The sequence below is a fragment of the Coregonus clupeaformis genome, chromosome 9 (genome assembly GCF_020615455.1).
Source record: "Coregonus clupeaformis isolate EN_2021a chromosome 9, ASM2061545v1, whole genome shotgun sequence".
NCBI classification, from domain to species: Eukaryota; Metazoa; Chordata; class Actinopteri; order Salmoniformes; family Salmonidae; genus Coregonus; species Coregonus clupeaformis.
In genome coordinates this window covers 9,701,425-9,728,584 of record NC_059200.1, presented here as the reverse complement: position 1 = coordinate 9,728,584, position 27,160 = coordinate 9,701,425, and the positions used below count along the sequence as shown (strand labels likewise).

The following is a 27,160-nucleotide window of genomic DNA, read 5'->3' as shown; positions in this document are numbered from 1 at the left end:
AGTGCTACAGAACATCACTGGGGCTGAGCTCCCTGCCATCCAGGATCTCTATATCAGGCGGTGTCAGAGGAAGGCCCGAAAAATTGCAGAAGACTGGAGCCACCAAAGCCATAGACTGTTCACTCTGCTACCGTCCGGCAAACGGTAACGGAACATCGGCTCTCGGACCAACAGGCTCCGAGACAGCTTCTGCCCCCAAGCCATAAGACTGCTAAATAGCCATAAGACTGCTAAATCGTTAATTAAATGGTTACCCGATCTATCTGCACTGACCCTATCTTGCACTGACTCTATGCACACTCACAAGGCTATATAGTGCCTTCTGAAATTATTCATACCCCTTGACTTATTCCACATTTTGTTGTGTTACAGCCTGAATTCAAAATTGATTAAATATATTTTTTTTTCCACCCATCTACACACAATACCCCATAATGACAAAGTTAAATATGTTTTTAGACCTTTTTACCAATTTATTGAAAATGAAATACAGAAATATCTCATTTACATAAGTATTCACACCCCTGAGTCAATACTTTGTAGAAGCACTTTTGGCAGCGATTACAGCTGTGAGTCTTTCTGGGTAAGTCTCTAAGAGCTTTCCATACCTGGATTGTGCAAAATTTGCCCATTATTATTTTCAAAATTCTTCAAGCTCTGTCAAATTGGTTGTTGATCATTGCTTGACCCCCATTTTCAGGTCTTGCCATAGATTGTCAAGTAGATTTAAGTCAGAACTGTAACTCGGTCACTCAGGAACATTCAATGTCTTCTTGATAAGCAACTCCAGTGTAGATTTGGCCTTGTGTTTTAGGTTACTGTCCTGCTGAAATGTGAATTAATTTCCCAGTGTCTGGTGGAAAGCAGACTGAACCAGGTTTTACTCTAGGATGTTGCCTGTACTTAGCTCCATTCTGTTTATTTTCTATCCTGAAAAACTCCCCATTCTGTAACGATTACAAGCATACCCATAACATGATGCAGCCACCACTATGCTTGAAAATTTGGAGAGTGGTACTCAGTGATGTGTTGTATTAGATTTGCCCCAGACATAACACTTTGTATTTAGGACAAAAAGGTATTTGCTTTTCTGCAGTTTTACTTTAGTGCCTTGTTACAAACAGGGTGCATGTTTTAGAATATTTGTATTCTGGGGTATGTGTAGGCCAGTGACAAAAACATCTCAATTTAATCCATTTTAACTTCAGGCTGTAACACAACAAAATGTGGAAAAAGTCAAGGGTTGTGAATACTTTCTGATGGCACTGTACGTACACACTCACGCTACACTGACACTCTCACACAACACCCACACACATTCACATGCATAACATACGCACACACATACATAACACACATACACGCATACCGACACAACACAAACACACATACACTCACGCACACATACACACTTTTACGCTCATCATATGCTGCTGCTACTCTGTTCTTTATTCTACTCTTATTGTTATCTATCCTGATGCCTAGTCACTTTACCCTGCCTTCATGTAAATATCTACCGCAGCTATCTTGTACCCCTGCACATTGATCTGGTACTGGTACTCCCTGTATATAGCTCCATTCTTGTGTATTTTATTCCTCTTGTGTTACTATTTTTCTTTTTTAACTCTGCATCTTTGGGAAGAGCTCGTAAGCAAGCGTTTCACGGTAAAGACTACACCCGTTGTATTCAGCGCATGTGACAAATAAACATTTATTTGAAGTGAACATGTTGCCCAGCGTATTAACAGCTTCACCCCCAAGGTCACAGATACTTGCATTTACATGAAGCTGTTTTGTATTTTGGAATATTAATTAGATCAAACTAAGATGAGTTGAAACATGATTTCCATCTTAATGATTTATGGGTGTTTTATGTAACATGGGGGTTTCTGCTCTGCTCTCTATTTTTGTACGCTCTCTGTTATTTGGGTTAGGCATAAGGTTAGCAGTGGGGTTTGGGTTAGGGTTAAGGTTAGGGTTAGGTTTCAAATCAAATGTTAAAAAGAGAAATTGTAGAAATGGGCAGGGTTTAGCCATAATTGTGACTTTGTGGCTGTGTTAACTAGTGACAACGTGTTATTTTGTACACTATGAAGGGTATGACGGGACCACTTATCATCCCACATCATGCATAATTAACTAGATGATGAGGGTGATATGTCATGCAATTAAGCTCAATGATGAGGTACAGTATGTCTCTATACAAGCAGTATTGACATTAATGTTGTTCAAACTTGTGAGTATTTCGGTTGAAATATATGGATTTTTTAATTATGCATTTTGAGTTCTATTATTCATGGGAACATGTCTGGCAATCAGTTAAAAATATCCTCTGCAGTATCTCTGTGTCTTAAACGAAATTAACCTAGCACCCATTGCATAACTTATTTGAGGATATAATGTTGTCAACTGTAGAGTTTGTTCAGACTGCTGAAATAGATTGTGAAAATTTTCCAGGAAAACATACACAGCATCTGTAGGATTTCAGTTTCATCTTATTTACAATAACTTTTAATTTATTGGTTTCATCATTGATTGGTCAGAGGAGTGAGTCCACTCACCTGGCTTCTCGGGCCCTGACCATTGGCTAAATGAGAGATAACTGGCAGCAGACAGACAGCGCCCCTGGAGGATTTGGCTGGCCAGCCCTGATATAAACACTGTGTGGACCTGGACACAAAGCCAATAGGTTCAAGGCTAGTCCCAGTCCCAGAGAAGCAGCCAACATGATGCCCTTCGGCCCACCAGGCTTACTAACTGCCTGACTCAAACAGGATATCTCAACCTGACCTTGAGTGGTACAAGGATTGATGGCAGAATTGTGTTGTCTGATTGTTCACACGGACATAGTAAAGAAATCCATTCTATAGGCTTTCCAAGGCCTCTCCATGCCAAGGCAATCCATTTACTGCGCTGTACCTCAGAATTGTGCATTCCTGATACACATTAAATGCACAACCATTGTGCTGGAGTGTAATTCCGCTGTTGTATGTCACACAGCTGTTCTTTTCGGCTCCCAAGCCTACATCGACGGTCTTAGTTGAAAACCTACACATACACTACCAGTCAAAAGTTTGGACACACCTACTCATTCAAGGGTTTTTCTTTATTTTTACTATTTTTTACATTGTAGAATAATAGTGAAGACATCAAAACTATGAAATAGCACATATGGAATCATGTAGTAAACAAGAAAGTGGTAAACAAATCAAAGCATATTTTATATTTGAGAATCTTCAAATAGCCACCCTTTGTCTTGATGACAGCTTTGCACACTCTTGGCATTCTCTCAACCAGCTTCACCTGGAATGCTTTTCCAACAGTCTTAAAGGAGTTCCCACATATGCTGAGCACTTGTTGGCGGTTTTTCCTTTACTCTGCTGTCCAACTAATCCCAAACCATCTCAATTGGGTTGAGTCGGGGGATTGTGGAGGTCAGGTCATCTGATGCAGCACTCCATCACTCTCCTTCTTGGTAAAATAGCCTTTACACTGCCTGGAGGTGTGTTGGGTCATTGTCCTGTTGAAAAACAAATGATAGTCCCACTAGGCCCAAACCAGATGGGATGGCGTATTGCTGTAGAATGCTGTGGTAGCCATGCTGGTTAAGTGTGCCTTGAATTCTAAATAAATCACAGACAGTGTCACCAGCAAAGCACTTCCACACCATAACACCTCCTCCTCCTCCTCCACCATGCTTTACGGTGGGAAATACACATGCGGAGATCATCTCTCACGATGACGCGGCGGTTGGAACCAAAAATCTCCAATTTGGACTCCAGACCAAATGATACATTTCCACCGGTCTAATGTCCATTGCTCATGTTTCTTGGCCCAAGCAGGTCTCTTCTTCTTATTGGTGTCCTTTAGTAGTGGTTTCTTTGCAGCAATTCAACCATGAAGGCCTGATTCACACAGTCCCCTCTGAACAGTTGATGTTGAGATGTGTCTGTTACTTGAACTCTGTGAAGCATATATTTGGGCTGCAATTTCTGAGGCTGGTAACTCTAATGAACTTATCCTCTGCAGCAGAGTTAACTCTGGGTCTTCCATTCCTGTCGTGGTCCTCATGAGAGCCAGTTTCATCATAGAGCTTGATGGTTTTTGCGACTGCACTTGAAGAAACTTTCAAAGTTCTTGACATTTTCCGTATTGACTGACCTTCATGTCTTGGTATTTTACCAAATAAGGCTATCTTCTGTATACCCCCCCTACCTTGTCACAACACAACTGATTGGCTCAAATGCATTAAGAGGGAAAGAAATTTCACAAATTAACTTTTAACATGGCACACCTGTTAATTAAATGCATTCCAGGTGACTACCTCATGAAGCTGGTTGAGAGACTGCCAAGAGTGTGCAAAGCTGTCATCAAGGCAAAGGGTGGCTATTTGAAGAATCTGAAATATAAATATATTTTGATTTGTTTAACACTTTTTTGCTTACTACATGATTCCATATGTGTTATTTCATTGTTGTGATGTCTGCACTGTTATTCTACAATGTAGAAAATAGTACAAATATAGAAAAAACCTGGAATGAGTAGGTGTGTCCAAACTTTTGACTGGTAGTGTGTGTATTATATATATATATATATATATATATATATATATATCCTTAAGTTACTGCTTTTCCCCTTGTCAACTTAATCAAACCTATCTGAATTAGTCTATCGGCTAACACAAATATTTTGCGGTCCATTATTGAACCAGGTAGTCAAATATTAATTACTGGTTGCTCTAAACACTGGTCATCAATATATTAATAAAGTGCCTCAATCTGTTTATATTTAATGAGGCCTGAACGGGCCGCTAATGAACTGGTCTACTAGTGCGCCCTACACAATATAATTAAGTCTATGAGTGGAACCACAATGTCAGAAGTGCACTTTAATTGCTTTAACAGCCTCCGAGAGAGGAGATGAGGGGAAAGTTCTGGAACAGTGTCATTTCTAGAGCTCAGGGAGGAAAAGAGGGGTGGGAGGGAGAAAGCGAGAGAGGGAGGGGGGCAAAAGATGGGCAGTACTAATGGCAAAGAATGAAAGAAAATAGGAAAACATACTGTATTATTTATTACGTAATTATTAAAACATTGTTTCAATGGTCAGTGTGTTAAAAACGTTCAATTCATAACACCCTTTGAAACCTCAAAAGTCTACTTTTTTTATTAACATTTTACTCTGACCACAACTTTTTATTCGCAGAGAAGGGACTCTGTAGGCTATCATCCACTGTTGTTGTGTTGACTATTTTGTCATATTTTTCAATTAACACAATTACAGAGGATGCTGCTCAATGCATGCTGCAACTAGCCAAATCGTAGCCTTGAACCTTTTTCAAACTTAAATGTCAGAATTGGTTTTAAGGATGTAAGCTCCTCTAAGACAATTAAAGCTGCCTCATTCATTGGGATCAGAGACTGTTGGAGGAATAGGACAGCCAGCAGCATGTGATCTGGAATCTGCATTGCTTTGTGAGCTCTAAAGACTCCCAACTTGCAGTGCAAATCTCATCAGATAATACCCAGACACTTGATTAAATTAATTGGCTATTATTATCATGCAGCACACATCTCTGTGGGGAGAAGGGGGCTGATGACAGGGATAAAAGTAGTCACTCACTCCACCATGGAGCCAGGCTGTTAACCATAACAATGTGATGAGAGAGCGAATAGACTGCTGTTGCAATCTGTTACTCCTTAATGGGGGCTCTGTTTCAATACCATCTTGGTCCCGCTGCTCTTTGAAGGATTTTAGTACATAATTCACTCTTTTTGAACAAACATGCTTCAGACTCACTGTTGTCTACTGTAGGTTACGGTATAGGCATATTGTCCAAAAAGGAATGAATGGGTATATAAAGATGACATACTTATTGCTGTTCACTGGACCTTATGATCACTCAACTACACAGCTGATGCCTGCTGGACTGTTCCTTTATACGGTACCCCATCCTGTTGATCTGTTTAGCCTCAGCTCAAACTTTCGTCGCCATTACCAGCTGTTGTCTTAGCACTCTCGAATAACACCTGTGACTGCTTTATGCCTATCTCCCATGTCAATATGCCTTGCCTATTGCTGTTTCGGTTAGTTCTAACTGTACTTTTTCAATGTAGAGCCCCCAGTCCTGCTCAACCTGTCTCAGATAGATCCTTTGTCCCACCCCCACACACACGCGGAGACCGGCTCAATCGGTGCCTCCAGTGATGCTATCTCTTTCATCTTTACCCAACGCTTAGGTTTACCTCCACTGTACTCATATCCTTCCATATCCTTGTCTGTACATAATGCCCTGAATCTATTCTACAATGCCTGGAAATCGGCCCCTTTTTTTCTCTGTACCCAACGCACTAGAAGACCAGTTCTTAAAGCCTTTAGCCGTATCCTTATTCTACTCCTCCTCTGTTCCTCTGGTGATGTAGAGGTTAACCCAGGCCCTGTAGCCCCCAGTATCACTCCTGCGCCCCAGGCGCTATCATTTGTTGACTTCTGTAATCGCAAAAGCCTTGGTTTCTTGCATGTTAACATCAGAAGCCTCCTCCCTAAGTTTGAGGTATTCACTGCGTTAGCACACTCAGCCAACCCTGATGTGTCTGAATCCTGGCTTAGGAAGGCCACCAAAGATTCTGAAATGTCCATTCCCAACTACAAAATTTTCCGTCTAGATAGAACTGCCAAAGGGGGCGGAGTTGCAATCTACTATAGAGCTCTATCATACTATCCAGGTCTGTGCCCAAACAGTTTGAGCTTCTACTTCTAAAAATCCACCTTTCCAAAAATAAATCTCTCACTGTTGCCGCTTGCTACAGACCCCCCTCAGCCCCCAGCTGTGCCCTGAACACCATATGTGAATTGATTGCCCCCCATCTATCCTCAGAGTTCGTATTGCTTGGTGACCTAAACTGGGATATGCTTAACACCCCGGCCGTCCTACAATCTAAACTAGATGCCCTCAATCTCACACAAATTATCAAGGAACCTACCAGGTACAATCCTAAATCCGTTAACATGGGCACTCTCATAGATATCATCCTGACTAATTTACCCTCTAAATACACCTCCGCTGTCTTCAACCAGGATCTCAGCGATCACTGCCTCATTGCATGCGTCCGTAATTGGTCCGCGGTCAAAACGACCACCCCTCATCACTGTCAAACGCTCCCTAAAACACTTCAGCGAGCAGGCCTTTCTAATTGACCTGGCCCAGGTATCTTGGATGGATATTGACCTCATTCCGTCAGTAGAGGATGCCTGGTTGTTCTTTAAAAGTGCTTTCCTCTCCATCTTATAAGCATGCCCCATTCAAAAAATGCAGAACTAAGAACAGATATAGCCCCTGGTTCACCCCAGACTTGACTGCCCTTGACCAGCACAAAAACATCCTGTGGCGTATGGCATTAGCATCGAACAGCCCTCGCGATATGCAACTTTTCAGGGAAGTCAGGAACCAATATACACAATCAGTTAGGAAAGCAAAGGCTAACTTTTTCAAACAGAAATGTGCATCCTGTAGCACTAACTCCAAAAAGTTTTGGGACACTGTAAAGTCCATGGAGAATAAGAGCACCTCCTCCCAGCTGCCCACTGCACTGAGGCTAGGAAACACTGTCACTACCGATAAATCTACGATAATCGAAGATTTCAACAAGCATTTTGCTACGGCTGGCCATGCTTTCCACCTGGCTACCCCTACCCCGGCCACCAGCTCTGCAACTTGCCCATGCCCCCCCCCGCTTCTCCTTCACCCAAATTCAGATAGCTGATGTTCTGAAAGAGCTGCAAAATCTGGACCACTACAAATCAGCTGGGCTAGACAATCTGGACCCTTTCTTTCTAAAATTAGCAGCCGAAATTGTCGCAACCCCTATCACCAGCCTGTTCAACCTCTCTTTCGTATCGTCTGAGATCCCCAGAGATTGGAAAGCTGCCGCGGTCATCCTCTTCAAAGGGGGTGACACTCTAGATCCAAACTGTTACAGACCTATATCCATCCTGCCCTGCTTTTCGAAAGGTTTTGAAAGCAATGTTAACAAACAGATCACCGACCATTTCGAATCCCACCGTACCTTCTCCGCTATGCAATCTCGTTTCCGAGCTGGTCATGGGTGTACCTCAGCCACGCTCAAGGTCCTAAATGATATAATAACCGCGATCGATAAAAGACAGTACTGTGCAGCCGTCTTCATTGACCTGGCCAAGGCTTTTGACTCTGTCAATCACCGCATTCTTATTGGCAGACTAAATAGGTTTCTCAAATGACTGCCTCGCCTGGTTCACCAACTACTTCTAAGATAGAGTTCAATGTGTCAAATTGGAGGGCCTGTTGTGTGGACCTCTGGCAGTCTCTATGGGGGTGCCACAGGGTTCATTTCTCGGGCCGACTCTATTCTCTGTGTATATCAATGATGTCGCTCTTGCTGCTGGTGACTCTCAGATCCACCTCTACGCAGACGACACCATTTTGTATACATCTGCCCCTTCATTGGACACTGTGTTAACAAACCTCCAAACGAGCTTCAGTGCCATACAACACTCCTTCCGTGGCCTCCAACTGCTCTTAAACACTAGTAAAACTAAATGCATGCTCTTCAATCGAACGCTGCTTTCACCCGCCTGCCCGACTAGAATCACTACTATCGGCGGCTCTGACTTAGAATATGTGGACAACTACAAATACCTAGGTGTCTGGTTAGACTGTAAACTCTCCTTCCAGACTCACATTAAGCATCTCTAATCCAAAGTTAAATCTAGAATCGGCTTCCTATTTCACAACAAAGCCTCCTTCACTCATGCTGCCAAACATGCCCTCGTAAAACTGACTATCCTACCGATCCTTGACTTCGACGATGTAATTTACAAAATACCTTCCAACACTCTACTCAGCAAATTGGATGTGGTCTATCACAGTGCCATCCGTTTTGTCACCAAAGCCCCATATACTACCCACCATTGTGACCTGTACGCTCTCGTTGGCTGGCCCTCACTACATATTCGTCGCCAAACCCACTGGCTCCAGGTCATCTATAAATCCCTTCTAGGCAAATCCCTGCCTTATCTTAGCTCATTGGTCACCATAGCAACACCCACCCGTAGTATGCGTTCCAGCAGGTATATCTCACTGCTCATTCCCAAAGCCAACACCTCCTTTGGTCGCCATTCCTTCCAGTTCTCTGCTGCAAATGACTGGAACGAACTGCAAAAATCTCTGAAGCTGGAGACACTTATCTCCCTCACTATCTTTAAGCATCAGTTATCAGAGCAGCTTACCGATCACTGCACCTGTACACAGCCCATCTAGAATTAGCCTACCCAACTACCTCATTCCCATATTGTTATTTACATTGTTATTTAGTTTGCTAATTTGCACCCCAGTATCTCTATTTGCACATCATCTTCTGCACATCTATCACTCCAGTGTTAATACTAAATTACAATTGTAATTATTTTGCACTATGGCCTATTTATTGCCTTACCTCCATAACTTACTACATTTGCACACACTGTATATAGATTTTCTATTGTGTTATTGACTGTACGTTTTGTTTACCCCATATGTAACTTACCCCATATGTAACTCTGTGTTGTTGTTGTTTTTTCCGCACTGCTTTGCTTTATCTTGGCCAGGTCGCAGTTGTAAATGAGAACTTGTTCTCAACTGGCTTACCTGGTTAAATAAAGGTTAAATAAAAAAATATATTAAAAAAGATACTGCATTTCATTCTCTCCCTTTGAAGGTAGTTCAGTAATAATATGCCTATTTGATTGTTATAAACAGCCTGTATCACAAGACTGGTCTCTTCCATAATGAGTTTGGTGAATGTTGTCATAAAGTGTCATCACATGTAATATCAAGCTTATAATATTGTCAGAATAATCACATCTATGACAACAAAGTGTTACTGCTGTTTCGTTGATACCGAGCTGTGCGCTAATGAATTGTCTCTCCTTCCCCTTCAACAGGGATTGCGGTGGACAAGCAAGGATTCGTCTACTTTGTTGATGGAACCATGATTCGCAAGATCAATGGGAAAGGAATGATATCAACTGTCATTGGTTCCAATGGCCTGACGTCCACTCAGCCGTTAAGCTGTGACGCCCGCATGGATATTTCACAGGTGAGATGACTAGACGGCCCACACACACATACATTTACATTTTAGTCATTTAGCAGACGCTCTTATCCAGAGCGACTTACACTTAGTTAGTGCATACATTATATTTTTTCTTTTTCATACCCCCTGTGGGAATCGAACCCACAACCCTGGCGTTGCAAACGCCATGCTCTATCAACTGAGCTACATCCCTGCCGGCCATTCCCTCCCCTACCCTGGACGACGCTGGGCCAATTGCGCGCCGCCCCATGGGTCTCCCGGTCGCGGCCGGCTACGACAGAGCCTGGCCACATACACACACCCACACACAGCTAGGAATATCTGGTAGGCCAAGCCCTACATTTACATAGAGCAGTACTGGTAGACTGAACGGACAGAATGGTATTTCAAAAGCAATTCTTTACACCTTATCTATGATTGATATCATCCTCTGGTTCCAAGGATCTTATCATGCAACAATTCCCTTTTAATCTATACGCAGTCATCTATAAGTAGCACAGTTAAGTCATCAATAAGTAATGTAGCAAAGCATTAAAACTGATATTAATGATTAGCAAATAGACAATGATGTCCAAGAGAAAAAAAATAAACAAGTAAAGACAGATCTTATATCTATCTGACCTATAAAAATAGAGAGGCCTGATATAACTTCCTTTGAGACGTTCCCGCCATGATTAACTGGCCTTAGCGGCTGAATGCTCCCTCTCAATGGATAATTTTATTCTTGCTCATGTCCCTGCTCTCACGAGCAGCTGAGGCCCAGATAGGGCACAGGATGCAGCCTAACTCAGAGAGCAATTATTCTCAGCCCCTGGACCTTGCCATAGGAAATCACCTTTATCAGAGTGCGAATTAGACTATACCATGGCATTTATATCTCCTGAGTGGCGCAGTGGTCTAAGGCACTGCATCGCAGTGCTAACTGTGCCACTAGAGATCCTGGTTCGAATCCAGGCTCTGTCGCAGCCGGCCGCGACCGGGAGACTCATGGGCGGCGCACAATTGGCCCAGCGTCGTCCAGGGTAGGGGAGGGAATGGCCGGCAGGGATGTAGCTCAGTTGATAGAGCATGGCATTTGCAACGCCAGGGTTGTGGGTTTGATTCCCACGGGTGGCCAGTATAAAAAAAAAAATGTATTCACTAACTGTAAGTCGCTCTGGATAAGAGCGTCTGCTAAATGACTAAAATGTAAATTTAGGGGGTCAGCACATCATTTCTTTATGGGCCTATAATAAAGATGTCATTTAAACTGTAAAAATGAATTACCTTTTAATGTGGCATGAACACAACCAGTCATGATATTTTCATCTGATTGTCAAACAAATCACTTCAAAAAGTAGGCTACCTGTGCATGTTTGTCCACTCCAAAATAAATTGAGCATCCAAACTGCATGTGCAGTGCATTCGGAAAATATTCAGACCCCTTGACTTTTTCCACATTTTGTTACGTTACAGTCTTATTGTAAAATTGATTAAATAAAAACATTTCCTCATCAATCTACACACAATACCCCATAATGACAAAGCGAAAACAGGTTTTTATGCAAATGTATTAAAAATAAAAAACTGAAATACCTTATTTACATAAGTATTCAGACTCTTTGCTATGAGACTCGAAATTTAGCTCAGGTACATCCTGTTTCCATTGATCATCCTTGAGCTGTTTCTACAGCTTGATTGGAGTCCACCTGTGGTAAATTCAATTGACTGGACATGATTTGGAAAGGCACACACCTGTTTATATAAGGTCCCACAGTTAACAGTGCATGTCAGAGCAAAAACCAAGCCATGAGGTCGAAGGAATTGTCTGTAGAGCTCCGAGACAGGATTGTGTCGAGGCACAGATCTGGGGGAAGGGTACCAACAAATTTCTGCAGCATTGAAGGTCCCCAAGAACACAGTAGCCTCCATCATTCTTAAATGGAAGAAGTTTGGAACCACCAAGACTCTTCCTAGAGCTGGCCGCCCGGCCAAACTGAGCAATCGGCGGAGAAGGGCCTTGGTCAGGGAGGTGACCAAGAACACGATGGTCACTCTGACAGAGCTTAGAGAAGAATGGGAGAAACTCCCCAAATACAGGTGTGCCAAGCTTGTAGCATCATACCCAAGAAGACTCGAGGCTGTAATCGCTGCCAAAGGTGCTTTAACAAAGTACTGAGTTAAGGATCTGAATACTTATGTAAATGTGATATTTCCGGGGGGGTTTTGTAATAAATTTGCAAACATTTCTAAAAACCTGTTTTTGCTTTTGTCATTATGGGGTATTGTGTGTAGATTGACAAGGGGGGGCGATTTTATCAATTTTAGAATAAGGCTGTAACGTAACAACATGTGGGAAAGGTCAAGGGGTCTGAATACTTTACGAATGCACTTGCGCCATTTGATAAATGGAAATATACATCTGTTACAAAACACCAAAAGGTGTGCCTAATGACACGTATACTTGTTGGATGGATTGGATGCGCATTGGTGTCTAGCTGTAAGCTAGTTGTCTAGTGATATTGTCGGACATCATCAGCTGATCCAGGAAATAAAATAAACATTGATAGAAAATAATAAAGCTAAATAAATAATCTACTACTTCTGGCCACAGATGGCTCGGAGAACACCAGTACCCTCGTGCACCTTGAAAACAAAGCTATGAGCGCTCTAAACAGCTGATTGACAAAAGTAAAAATTATAAATCACCAGATACATCTAATTCATTGGAATAAAGGCAATTTTTTTATCAAATGGCAAAAATTAGGAAGTACAAAGTAAATTCTATGCGTAAAGGAGCTCAGCTGAGGCCGAAATTCAGCACTACTGAGTGGACCAACCAGCTCTCACAGTCTCACGTCAGAATTAGACGTTCATCCATGTTTCTAAAACGTCAAAGTGTTTAAGGATAATTTAAGGCATTCATTCCGAATTCTTAAGGTTAGGCATTAACTCCGAATGGTTCAGGTTTGGGATAGGCTTAAAACATCAATATCAAAAACAACTTTCTATCGCTGGATTCGAACATGCATCCTTTGGAACCAGATGCTTACGCCCATCCACAACTCTGTAGAAAAAAACGAAACCTACTTGAAGGTAACAACTCTCACTGTTCCCCCTAGTGGCCGGTTTCCACGTCATCTCCCGATGTCCTCGGACATGGATGGACGTCAAATACTGACTTGTATCACGGGTGATCTGCCTGGAGTGGACAGCACTACCACATATAAATACATTGTTTAAACCATGACAGAGAGGTGGGGGTGTTTGTTTCATTTGGAAGCTTTATTTTCATATTTACCACTGTAAAACATATTTACCACTACATTTTAAACAAATAGGAGAATGGTTAAATTAGCATTATTTAGAGACTCCCCCCAAAGTCTCATTCAGGGAAGCTGAGCCCCCCGTCTCCCCCGTAATTCACACCCTGACCTTTATTAAGTTCTCACCAAAAGTTATAAAAATGCTGAAGCTGGCTAACCTTCAGAGAGGGCTGCAGAGATATGCCCTACAGCAATGGTCACCAAAGGGACTGGTGGTCAATCTCCAGGGCATTCCTAGTCGATCGCAAAACATTTCTATAAAAAAACCAATGATAAAGCCTTGCACTGTTTTCCCGCAGTTCTGTTAACGACGGTGAGGGCAGGTGTTCGGCAGGCGGAAGTGAAGGACACTGTCTCCCGCTAGCTAGCAAGGAGGACTCCGGTACGCGGGGGCGAAATAACTCAGATAATACTTTTATTTCCCTTTTGACCCACATTCAAAAGTGTCACAAGCATGAAGATGTAGTGCTCGAGGCGGGAGCATTCATTCAGGAACCAATGAGATGCTCGAGGGAATGCCCAGAATTGCAGGCTGCAGTTGCACACTATTATCTGAAGGTACAAACTCCACCTACTCGGCGTGCCCGGAGAACAAATCAAGTGTATCTATAGGCCTACCGCTAGCCAATCGGATTGCTCAGATCACCGTGTCTGTCTGCAGCTTCCTCGAGCGCACAGCAAAGTAAATTGATACTGTGATTTCAAAACATCTAAAAGAGACTAGAGAGAGACTGTCAACGAATACAGCAAAGAGCTGCTGTTTTAACGACTGAGTTCATATAAAGGTTTTTATTCAGCACTTTTATAAGCCATGAAATGCACTTCTCCACTCGCACTGCAACCAGCACTGCAACCAGCACTGCAACCAGCACTGCAGCTTCAATGAATGAGTAGCAAAGTGTATTGATAGGCTTGCATTGCTATTATTAGTGGCTGTGTTTTTTAATATCGAGGAATATTTCACTTTCTCTGGTCATAGGAGTAACAACATGAATTTGTGCATAAGGCAGAAATAATGCGGTGTGACTCGAGTTTCGCCATCAGCTCGAAGACGGTGTCCCCTTTTAGGTCAATCTTAGCTGAGGGATGGTCCGACGGTGGAGGCTGAGACTGACCATCAGATGCAGGACAATCAGTCCAGTTAAAGAAAGAAAAAACGTTATTTATATTTATGCTCACTCAGCTGTGCCTCACAAGTAATACAACTGATGATCTATTACCAGTGTGATAATATACCTCAAGTTTTTAAATATAATTTTTAAATGGTCTGAGAAGAACAACATTAGCAAGACAATTCAAGCAGAGCCAATATTCAGTGTATTGGGCATATAGCCTACTACAAACCTCATTGCTACAGAACTGTTTTGCATAGGCTTACGTTTTTTAAGTCATGTTTAAACTTAAAAAAACCTGAGCGGTAAATCTCGGCCCTTCATTTTGACTTAGAATGTGATCTTGGCTCAGAAAAGTTTGGAGACCACTGCCTTACAGTCTCTCTCTCTACAGACTCTCACGCTTTACCTCTCTCTTTCTACCCCTCTCTCTCCCTCTCTGTCCCCCTTCTATCTCTCTCTCTCTCTCTCTCTCTCTCTCTCTCTCTCTCTCTCTCTCTCTCTCTCTCAGTCCCCTCTCTCTTCTTCACAGCAACACAGCACATTGACCCGCATCTGAGTGGGTCTCACAGCTCTGAATAGGCAACAGGAAACTAACTGCTGTGCCCCCATAAGGGCTTATCACATAAGAAGCGTGCAATTCTCCTCTTATGCACAGATTTGCTTCTGTAGAAAGATTATCCATGCGCATCACTGGACTGGATCACGTGCTGATGAACCCATCAAAGTGCTCATGAAAAGAGTCATAACTATATAACATCATTATGGGTGTGGGTTTTCTCCAGAGCATTTACATTTTCTGAGGCTGAGATTGTGGACTTTGCATACTGTATATACTGTCTCAATTAAATCTTCATATAGGAGGATACTGTATCCCCTATTTTGCATCACAATAAGCCAGTCATTGACACTGCCTATTATTCCCATAGACATTTGTCAACTGCTCAGTCGTATGAGAAGCAGCAGGATGAAGCATGTAATATTTTTTTTTACTGTCCATATTTCAGACTTTGTGTTCCTGGCTTTCATTTTGTTAGTTTTCTGAATGCCTTTTACACTGATGTATTATGCAGTGAAATTATTCCAAGCAACTTCATCCTCAAGATGCTCATTTGCGAGCTGGCTGTCTCCCTCTCCTCCTCGCGTATCTTACATGCAAAGTGTGATGTTCTACTGTGATATAATCAAATGTCCAAACTATCAGGCCACGGCCTCTAATCACAGTAATGTGTGTTGGCCATTTTGAAATTGATATGTGGTTGATAGTTTACATATATGTTTGGCATTGGTATTTCACTTTCTCCAGAATTCTCCTTGCATGTTGTTGGTGTATGTAAGGCCTAAGGCCTCAAAGCATGCACAGCCCCACAAACAGCTTCTTATTGCATTTGACTATCAATTTAAACTGTGTCCCCAGCTTGAACCAAAGCTGTGCAGGAGGAAAATTAGAGTTATTTCGTTGTTGCATCACACTGGAAGAGAAACATTGTTTCATTCTCCAGAGCAATGTGTTTCTCCCCCAAGCCATTCTGAAAACAATAGAAGGATGGAGAGATCTAAGAAACAAAGAGAGTCCAATACTCCATCCAATCCACCACTCCAGGCTTTACAGTGCAATAAGGCATACCATTCTGGTGCCCACCACCTAGCAAATGAGACCCCTTCAAGTGAATAATAGGGCACTGTATTACAAAGGTTAGGAGAGAGTTGTATTGAGTCACTGCAAGCAGATTAGCAATGTGTGGGTATAAATTGAATTTAAAGAATGGAATAGTTCAGTGATAACGTATTATCATAAATGTGACAGATCTCACCATTCCAGATTTTCAGGCAAACAAAATGTCAGCGCATCACAGTTAGTTTTTATGGAGCACATTGCATTGATTTTGCTTTTTCAAATGCAGAAAAAAAAAGTGTGTTGTCAATTAGCGTTCTTTTTGTGGTAACTGTTTTCAGACACTGAGCTGCCAGACTTCTCTCACAACTCAGATGTGCTTTACAACAATGGCTGCAGTGGGAAAACGTACCTCCAATTTCAATGTGCGGACACTATGCTGTCAGTATATTTTGTTACCTGTGTAGAGAAGTATCAAATTATTCCTGAACGGATTCCTTTCATTCACGGACAATTGACTTGCATACAGCCCCTTTCATCAGATCATCTCAGAGTGCTTGAAGGTGAGATGGCAACTAATTTTATCCTCCACCAATCTGAATCATTCACCCCTATTGTGCAGGAACACTTACCACCCATTATTTGTGGTGGAAGAATGGTTTTTCATGATCCAATTAAACACAGGGGTGATTATATTGGCAGATTTCTTTATTAGGACTTTGTCCAGCACCCTTAAGGATCCCACTCACACTTAGTGAACTGTACCATGGAGCTTTTTATTCCTTAGCTGAGTCTCAGGGGAACACAGTGTGAGCACGTCCAAAAATGACCTTACAGTGACATTACCACTTGTACAGAACAAACACAACGAACAGCTTTTTTCACAAAAGTCACATGCACATAAGGCTTTCACAAAATGTCCTCTATTACGAATTGCCCACTTGACATTGCTGAATGTATGACACAGACAGACAATGTCCAAGCAGTCTACACAGTATATGTGCTATTCTTACTACTTCATTTAGATAACATTGCAATATAATGCATAATCAAAGACAGTGGGACAACTGGAAAGGAAATGTTTCAGGAGAAACGTTGTGGCATCCATCTATGTGACAAGTACACTGAGTGTGCAAACCATTGCTCTTTCCATGACATAGACTGGCCAGGTGAATCCAGGTGAAAGCTATGATCACTTATTGATGTCACCTGTTAAATCCACTTCAATCAGTGTAGATGAAGGGGAGGAGACCAGTTAAAGAAGGATTTGTAAGCCTTGAGACAATTGAGACATGGATTGTGTGTGTGCCATTCAAAGGGTGAATGGGCAAGACAAAATATTTAAGTGCCTTTGAATGGGATATTGTAGTAGGTGCCAGGCGCACCGGTTTGAGTGTGTCAAGAACTGCAACGCTTCTGGGTTTTTCATGCTCAACAGTTTCCCGTGTGTATCAAGAATGGTCCACCACCCAAAGGACATCCAGCCAACTTGACACAACTGTGGGAAGCATTGGAGTCAAAATGGGCCAGCATCCCTGTGGAACACTTTCTACACCTTGTAGTCTATGCCTCGACGAATTGAGGCTGTTCTTAAGGCAAAACGTGGTGCAACTCAATATTAGGAAGGTGTTCCTAACGTTTTGTACACTCAGTGTATATGCTTGTTAAACTGTGTTTTCCCTGCTCTAGGTTCGTCTAGAATGGCCCACCTACCTGACTGTCAACCCCATGGACAACTCCCTGTACATCCTGGACAACAACATAGTGATCCAGGTGTCAGAGAGCAGCCAGGTGAGGATTGTGGCGGGCCGGCCCATCCACTGCCAGGTCCCTGGGATCGACCACTACCTGGTCAGCAAGGCAGCCGTCCACTCCACCCTGGAGGCAGCCAAGGCTATCGCCGTGTCCCACCAGGGCACGCTCTACATCGCCGAGACGGACGAGAGGAAGATCAACCGCATCCAGCAGGTCACCACCAACGGGGAGATCTCTGTGGTGGCTGGGGCTCCCACTGAGTGTGACTGCAAAATCGACCCCAACTGTGACTGCTTTTCCGGTGGGTCCCCTGCTGAGAACGCCATTATGCCTCAGACTCAATTCAGCAGTCTATCAGAGGCCTGCGGAGAGGCTCTCTGGATGGACATGCTCTGAAGCAATGATTTGGAACTATTATAACCCGCCCAATGTTTATGGTTGCATCAGTCTAGCTTGACAAAACAAACAAGCTTTAACGTGTGAAATAGCTCAGTGGAGTGGTGGGATGAACAGCGAGTTTATTTCCCTTTCACTCAACACTCCTCACTTTATTGTCTAGGATGTATTATTCATATCAACTTTATGTGACATTGCAACTTGTCAAACACCACATTATTATTCAGTAAAGTATGAATACATAAATATAGTTATTTATGATTGACTCTCATTTGATTCAATGTATTCTACCTTAGCTAGTTAAGTGCTCAATCTCTTCATTGTCCTGTTCCCACAGGAGATGGTGGATATGCCCGTGATGCCAAGCTGAAGGCTCCGTCCTCCCTGGCTGTTTCCCCTAACGGGACTCTGTACATCTCTGACCTGGGGAACATCCGTATCAGGGCCCTGTCCCCCAACAGGCCCCAGCTCAACCAGAACAGGATGTATGAGATCACCTCTGTGGTGGACCAGGAGCTCTATCTGTTCAGTGTGAACGGCACCCACCTCCACACCCGCAGCCTGGTCACCGGGGACTACGTCTATAACTTCACCTACTCAGGAGAGGGAGATGTGAGCGCTGTGGTCACCAGCGACGGCACCATGGTCCACGTGCGCCGCGATGCCAACGGCGTCCCCCTCTGGCTGCTGGTGCCCGGGGGTCAGGTCTATTGGCTCACGATCAGCAATGGGGGCGTCCTCAAGAAAGTCTCCGCCCTGGCGCATGACCTGGCACAGATCAGCTACCATGGCAACTCGGGTCTCCTGGCAACCATGAGCAATGAGAACGCCTGGACAACAGTATATGAGTGAGTTTTCCACCAATCTCCTTCCTCTCTATTCATGTCAATTTCATTCTGCTTGATAATATCCTCTATTAGCACCCTTCAAATCATAGCCATATTTTTGTTCCTGTCTGCCTGTGTGAAGCTGTAAGAGCTTCACCACCTACACTCCCATTTTTGCTGCAGTATTGCAGTTTTTTCAGTGTTGGGAATGTGTGAAATTTGAAAGGTGTATATAAATTACATTGTCCGAAAAAATGAAATATAAATGTATTTTCTAATAGAAGATTATTTCCAAAATCATGTTTTTCTGTAATTGGGGCAATTCCATACGCTGGCCTGCAGAAATGGTCTTCTTTTTGTTGCCGATTCAAAGAGAAGTGGGAATAGTGTGATTATATAAAATGTTTGCGTAGGCATTTTTAGGGATTTGTTCAGTGGCGCTTTGGGTTTAAAATCCATTCGTATGTCAGGGGCAAAGAATCCTTTTCACTGCCTCTTAATTTTGTTTGATCGGCAATACAACCTCTCCTCTATTGTGTCTCTGCGAAAAAGCCTAAATCCACCCAAACCCCATTCTAAGACTGTCCTCAGTGTCCTGCGGTAAGACTGCCTTTGGAGGTCATACCTAATTGGCTCCTTTGTTCCAGCAGCATCATTATACTGCCTCCCAGTGGTGACGCTGGGGAACTACAGGATGGCGCTCACCTCCTTTCAGAATGGGAATATTCTGGAATCCACTAAAATATAACCATTTTATTACACAAGGTTGTCACAATTTCAGATGTTGGTAGGATGTTATTTGACTGGGTGTTTCCTTGACCAGGTATAATTATGACGGTCATCTCATCAATGTCACCTTGCCAACGGGAGAGGTCAGCAGTTTCCACGGCAATATGGAGAAATCAGTGCGGGTGGAAGCAGACACGTCAAATCGGGAGAAATTCATCACAGCCACAAACTTCTCCGCTGCCAGCACTATCTATACATTACGCCAAGGTAGTAGTAAGGTTTCGTGTCATTTTCTCATCTCGTTTTTTTTTCATTATCATGCCGTAGCTTTTTATGTTGTGTACTCACTAGCAATGATGAAGCAAATATATTCCTCCCTGTATCTGTTATTTCGGTGTCCTCAACACATTGTTCACATGCATGTCTTATGAGGTGAACAATTTTAATGACGGCCCAACAGCTATTTTATAGAGCATTAAAATAACAATGAGATGGCAGGCCTGACAAAGGTGTAAAGAGTTGGTGAGGAAGTAAACAGGAAAGAAGCGAGAGCTGCTGACAGTAGTCTCCTTTCACACAGTCACACCTCTGTTCTCACATAGACACACATAGAGCCAGTGTCTCATCAAGTTTGGTTTTTAGAAATACAGTTACTCAAGGGGATACCAAAGAAATGGCACGTGCAATAATATACCATTCTGTTATCTCTTCAATAAAAGCTGTGAATAATATCATTCATGCATTTTATTGAAGAGATGACAATGGTATTACTGGATGTCCTGACTGCTATAACTGCCATGTACGGTATGGAGCCTACAGTTGAACCAGTGTTCTGTCGCAGTATGAGTTGACTGTCCATGTTGTAATACTGAATTAGTTTAATCTCGCTCTCTTTCTCTCTCTCTCGTTCCTTCACACACACACACACACACACAAACACTCACACACACTCATTCTCTCTGTTACGCTCTCTCTCTTTGTCCCATGGCCCCACACAGAGCATGCTCAGAACACGTACCGTGTGAGTTCGGACGGCTCTCTGTGGGTGACGTTCGCCAGCGGCATGGAGGTGACCCTGAACACAGAACCCCACATCTCGGCAGGCGTGGTCAACCCCACAGTGGGCAAGTGTAACATCACCCTGCCGGGTGAGCATGCTCACAGCGTCATCGAGTGGAGACAGAGAAGAGACCAGGCTAAAGGGAACTACACGGCCTACGAACGCAGGCTCAGGGTAAGGAAGAGACAGAACAGACAGCATGAACACAATACCCTTCACCATATGTTGTGCAATATGGCAGGTACAATATGGCAGCATACTTACAACAGACCTAAAGTCTCCCTATGGGAGTTTGATAACTCTTCCATAACACTGTAGGTCATGAAAAAAATGTATGCACTCACTAACTGTAAGTCGCTCTGGATAAGAGCTCTGCTAAATGTCGTAAATGTAATGTTAAATAGAAGGTATGTGACTGACCGGCTCGATTCGGTCTTATGTAGCAAAATTTGAAATTGTGTGTTTTTTACATTGGATAAAAGTAGCGACTCAGAGCTAGAAAATTGTATACCATACACTACAGTTGAAGAACTATGGGGAAAGTAATTCTGCTTTGAACGTTTATAAACTTGTAACCCCACTTTTGAGAAAATGACCCTTGAACGTTTTGGTACACCTACTGGAGAGCTCTTCTTTGTCTACACCCATTCAACATTGTTCACACCCTCTTAAGCCTTAGCCCCACCCATCTCTTTAAGGATTCACATGTGAGGCCATGTGCTAAACAGAGTAAGTATGGTAGTGTACTAAACAACTAAAGATTTCAAGACTAAAGGCTGGTTTATACTATGTCTGTAGACAGTTGTTGCAGTGACATCATGAACATTCCATTGTCATCCAACATCAAACTTGTCGTTGTCGTTATGAAAAAGTATAAACACAAAAACTACAGACTGCATGACATCAGCAGCCTGGGGGTCCAAAATAGCATACCTGGTGTATTTTAACACCAATAAACCCATCCGTTTAAAAATGAATTTAGTATATGTAAATCGAGCAAACCAGGCAACTAAAAGCAACTTTCTAAACAATGTTTTGGTTCGTTTCTAGCTTGTTCGCTAGCTAGCTAATGTTAAGTTAGCTGGCTAGCCAGTTCAAATAATGACCATATCATATAGCTGACAACGTCTTAACTTGAGCTAATTTGTATTCATTATTACAGGAAAATAAACTCACAACAAGATCATTATTTACAAGTTAATGGCGAGCTAATTACACAAAATACCTTATGGCTGTGAGTGTGACAAAAAAAGCAGGTCATTCTACTGGAGAATTTTAGAACTTGGACACTGTCTCGTTGGCCTAACGTTATGGCGCAGGTCATGTTCTTCACATTACCGTCTCTGGTAAACACACACTATAACAAATAAAATCAATGTTTATTTGTCACATGCACAGGGTACAGAAGATGTAAACAGTACAGTGAAATGGTTACTTGCATAGTGGAGTCTTTTGTTTAGACATGTAGCTAGCTAAACAATGAACCATAATCCCAACTCATAACGTTACTACCCTGCATGAATTTATTGGTAGCTAAAACTAACCAACTAGGTACAATATTAGCTAGCTAGCTAACATTAGGCTATAACTAGCAATGCAAATGGCTCTGAGATACAAATAATATTACTACACAGATCATACACGTAACATTAGCTAGCGAGCCAGCCAGCTAACGTTAGCTAGCTAACAGTACGCTTTAACTTGCAATGAAAACAACTTTCTGACACAATTAGAAATTTATAATATCTGAAAATGTAGCTAGCTAGACTCTCTTACCCTTATACATGGATGAACGCTTCTCCCTCTCTGTCATGGATGCCACGGTTGCCCTTTGAAGATGTATAAAACACCCATCTCCAGATTACAACAGCCTTCTGTATGTTCTCTTTGAGACTCTGCATATTTGCAATCAAACGCCAGAATCTCCTTAGTTATCATACTTTGCTTCCACCGGACATTCCACTGATTTCAAAACTCAGTCCTCCAGAAAGTGGAGAGCGTTAGCAACACTTTTGCAGTTCTTTGTGATATATATTTTTTAGTCACATTAGAAAGGATTACCTACACATACTGAGCCGCTCATGTTAAAGACAGAAGCGTGCTACATGGCAAACCAATCCAAACTCATCTCTTGGCATGTCCAGCTATCCATTATCTCAGCCACTCATGGCTAGTGGGAAGGTTCCTGTCTTTTTCTGTGGCTAAACCAACTACGCTTGTAATTTAACAATTGTATTCATATTTACAGATGGCATACAAGTTTGTTATTAAGGCACATGAATGTTCACATGTTCCAGAAGGCATTTCTGCCAAAAAACACATTTTGATAAAAAAAATGTTTTCATTCAAATGCCTCTCCTGTGAAGTAGTGTTGCGCAACATACGCCTAGTTTCCTGAAATGAGTCCCATATACATTTACACATGACTTGATCAAATATGATGGATCCCTAGAACTTTTGTGGAATATTTTTAGATTCAGACAGTGAAAATGGGAAATCAATTGTAATCCAGACTTCATTGAACATGCACATAGAGGGAGATACGATGATGACTCTGTCAGAGAGAGGAGGATAATGAGGGAAAGTGGGTGCAGAATGTTTGACTTATTCCTCCTACCAATTAGGATGAAGTCAAATAAAAGCATTTAGGGCCCATTTCTAGTTGAGCTGAGGCAGAGAGGGAACATTCAGCTCCGTTACTGCCTGTCTGAATTGCTATTAATAGTGATGGTGAAATACTCATTTACCATCACAATGAAGTCTTTAAAAGCCTCCATTTCAAATCGGCACAGTGGATTTGTTTTTGAATGTTTTTTATAATTGTTATCTAGATAAAACGGCTAACTTTTGGGAGAAATAGTCAATAGCTCTAGTATTACTCAGAGGAATGACTGTACCACTCACTCACGTGTCATTCTTGTCTCTCACCAACCCCAGGCTCACAACAGAAACGTGCTGTCCATAGACTTTAACCAAGCCACACGAGTGGGCAAGATCTATGACGACCACCGCAAGTTCACCCTGCGGATCCTCTATGACCAGATGGGTCGTCCTATCATCTGGTCTCCCAGCAGCAAGTACAATGAGGTGAATGTGACCTATTCTCCAACAGGCCTGGTGACCAGCATCCAGAGGGGTAACTGGTCAGAGAAATTGGAGTATGAGAACGGGAAGGTGGTTTCCAGAACATGGACCAATGGGAAGATATGGAGCTACACTTTCCTGGAGAAGGTATTTAGTTATTTGCTAGACATGTTGTGATGGATCCAAAAAGAGTCCAATGCCATAAGGATTTTAGTTTGTTCTGTATATGGATCTGAATTAGGTGGCAGTCTGTCGCTCAGAATATTAATCTACTTTTGTTTGTGTGTTCTGCAGTCGGTCATGCTGCTGTTGCATAGCCAGCGGCGGTACACCTTTGAGTATGACCACACAGACTACCTGATATCTGTGACAATGCCCAGTATGGTGCGTCACAGTCTGCAGTCCATGCTGTCAGTGGGTTACTACAGGAACACCTACAGCCCTCCAGACAGCAGCGGAGCCTCTGTGATCCAGGACTACAGCCATGATGGCCGCCTGCTCCAGACTCTGTACCTGGGCACGGGCCGCCGTATCCTCTACCGCTACACCCGCCAGTCCCGCCTGGCAGAGATCCTGTACGACACCACCCTGGTCACCTACACCTACGAAGAGGCCTCCGGGGGGGTGAAGACCATCCACCTCATGAACCAGGGCTTCATGTGCACCATCCGCTACAGACAGACAGGTACTGCAATACAGACCAACCTTCTAGCTAACAGTATGGGGAATAGCATTGAATAACTTTACAAACGAAGACAAGCCAGTTAAACTTCAGTAATGACGTATGATCCTCACATAATGACAAGACGATAAGATAGATTCAAAATGAATGGCATGCCATAAAGGAGCTTATTGATTTTTATAATGGAATGTATTATGACAGGTTAATGTAAGAAATAAAACCACAAATGGCTGTGCCTCTGCAGGAGTATAATACAATAAGCTATATTAGATGAAGAGGCCTTTAGGCATAGCTGAGGATTATCGTTTATTGTGGGTTCTTATCACTATAAGCAATTCTGATAATGCTTTATGTCAGACAAGTCTTAAAGTTTGACATATAAGTCTGCTTTGAGAGATTGAGTATACCATCATGAAATACACTATTAGCACCTCTTGAAATATATCCTCAGGCATATGGCCCCAATAATTCACCCATGAGAATTATATATCCTATATATTCTATTCATCCTGCTAAGTTTAAATCTATTTTTGGAACCTAAATCCATGGATAACTCCAGAACTCTGTAGGGATTTGAAATCCCTATAAAGCCAATATGGAATGGCATGCTGATTATATAGGGCACCAAATCAGAACCCATTCTGAAGAGTTGGAGATTGGGAGTGCTGCAGTGCACTGATGAGCAATTTCCTCAGCTTCACAGACTTTTATTCTGTCCTTTTGAGACATTCATGCCTCGCTGTTGGGGGTCCCCACACTCTGCCGGTCTCTCCTGGTCTCCATGCACAGATACACCTAGATTTCCTCCTAACAAATTGACATGAACCTGTACTTAAAGCGTCCCAGGTCCTACACTGGCTGGGCAACAATAAGTCTGATTTGAAGCAAATAAGCAATCAGGGACAGCAGAGCGAGGGATGATGGTAGGCGAGAGCATGGATGAGAATACTTAAGAATGTATTATATAGCCTGGCTGGTGGATTTGGCTGGCTCAATGATAAGCCTGGATATATTACTAGAAAGGGTAGCTGGGTCATTCCACGAAATGAGTGCCTTTTGCGTCCCTTTTATATTTTAAGTAGAAATTGTGCACCAATATTGAATTTTAAAAGCCTGTTCCATTAAATAATAATATGCCATTTAGCAGACGCTTTTATCCAAAGCGACTTAGTCATTTGTGCATAAATTTTTACGTATGGGTGGTCCCAGGGATCGAACCCACTACCCTGGCGTTACAAGCGCCATGCTCTACCAATTGAGCTACAGTGCCCTTTAATATAGACCACATGGAGAATTAAATAATTCAATATGAATAAAGGCTTGCTAAAGGGACAACATTTAGCATTTTGACATCTCCCTCTGTCAACACTGTCACTTCTAGGAAGACATCAACCAACTTAATCCCAAAATTTCACCATCATTGTAAAGCCCTAGTTATTTTAATATGCCATTTAGCAGACGCTTTTATCCAAAGCAACTTACTTGCTTTTGAAGATGATTTATTTTATGTGATTTGTGATTCATTTACATCTGTCCCTCATTTTAAGGTCAACCCTGTTACGTGAACTGAACTCTCGTTTTAATATGGTGAAACTATTCCTTTAATATTTTTTTTCAAAAGAAACATTGAACATCTAATAGTCAAATCATAGAGGTGAGCTGGTTCTACTCTTTTTGACCATTTTCTTGTGTTTTGTGGTGGAAAACTGAGCGTGTCGAGCATAACTGTGATGAGGTGGTGTTGAAGGAGTCAGGTGCAGGAGTGTAAATCACAGAATAACAGGCTTTAATCCCCAAAATACAGGTTTACGCAGAACTGCGTCAAACACACTCCAGGGCACAAAACAGGTGCACTGGAAAATACAAGGCACACAGGAATATACTCCCGTCTAACAAAATACACGAGCTTCACTATCCTTCACAATAAACAATCACCCACAAGGACAAGGGGGCAGAGGGAACACTTATACACAGACTAATTAGGGGATTAGAACCAGGTGTGTGTGATAACAATTAGGGCGGGAGGTAGCTTAGTGGTTAAGAGCGTTGTGCCAGTAACCGAAAGGTCGCTGACGACGAACGCCGAAGCATGCCCGAACAAGGAGGGGAGGGAGCCTCGGTCGAAGTCATGACAGTACCCCCCCCCCACCTCAGACGCGGAACTCCAGCAGCGCGCCGACCCCGGCCTCGGATGGCAACGGTGGAAATCCCGCAACAGGGAGGGATCTAGGATATCCCTCACCGGGACCCAGCACCGTTCCTCCGGACCGTACCCCTCCCACTCCACGAGGTACTGAAGGCCCCCCACCCGACACCTCAAATCCAGGATGGCACGGACAGAGTACACCGGGGCCCCCTCGATGTCCAGAGGAGGTGGAGGAACCTCCCGCACCTCAGACTCCTGGAGCGGACCAACCACCACCGGCCTGAGGAGAGACACATGAAACGAGGGGTTAATACCTGCGGGCTCCGCTTCCGGCAGGGCA

The 27,160-nt window shown here is 42.8% G+C and overlaps 1 protein-coding gene across 1 annotated transcript in view; it reads left to right on the top strand.

Moving 5' to 3' along the window:
* Nucleotides 1–27,160, top strand: part of LOC121573713 (teneurin-1) — a 256,172-nt gene that overhangs the window by 216,868 nt on the left and 12,144 nt on the right. The window contains exons 23-29 of the mRNA XM_041885893.2: nt 9,958–10,112; nt 17,831–18,197; nt 18,630–19,140; nt 19,943–20,115; nt 20,847–21,082; nt 23,846–24,139; nt 24,287–24,677. Coding sequence (XP_041741827.2) covers nt 9,958–10,112; nt 17,831–18,197; nt 18,630–19,140; nt 19,943–20,115; nt 20,847–21,082; nt 23,846–24,139; nt 24,287–24,677 — 2,127 coding nt within the window. The remainder of the gene's footprint in view (nt 1–9,957; nt 10,113–17,830; nt 18,198–18,629; nt 19,141–19,942; nt 20,116–20,846; nt 21,083–23,845; nt 24,140–24,286; nt 24,678–27,160) is intronic.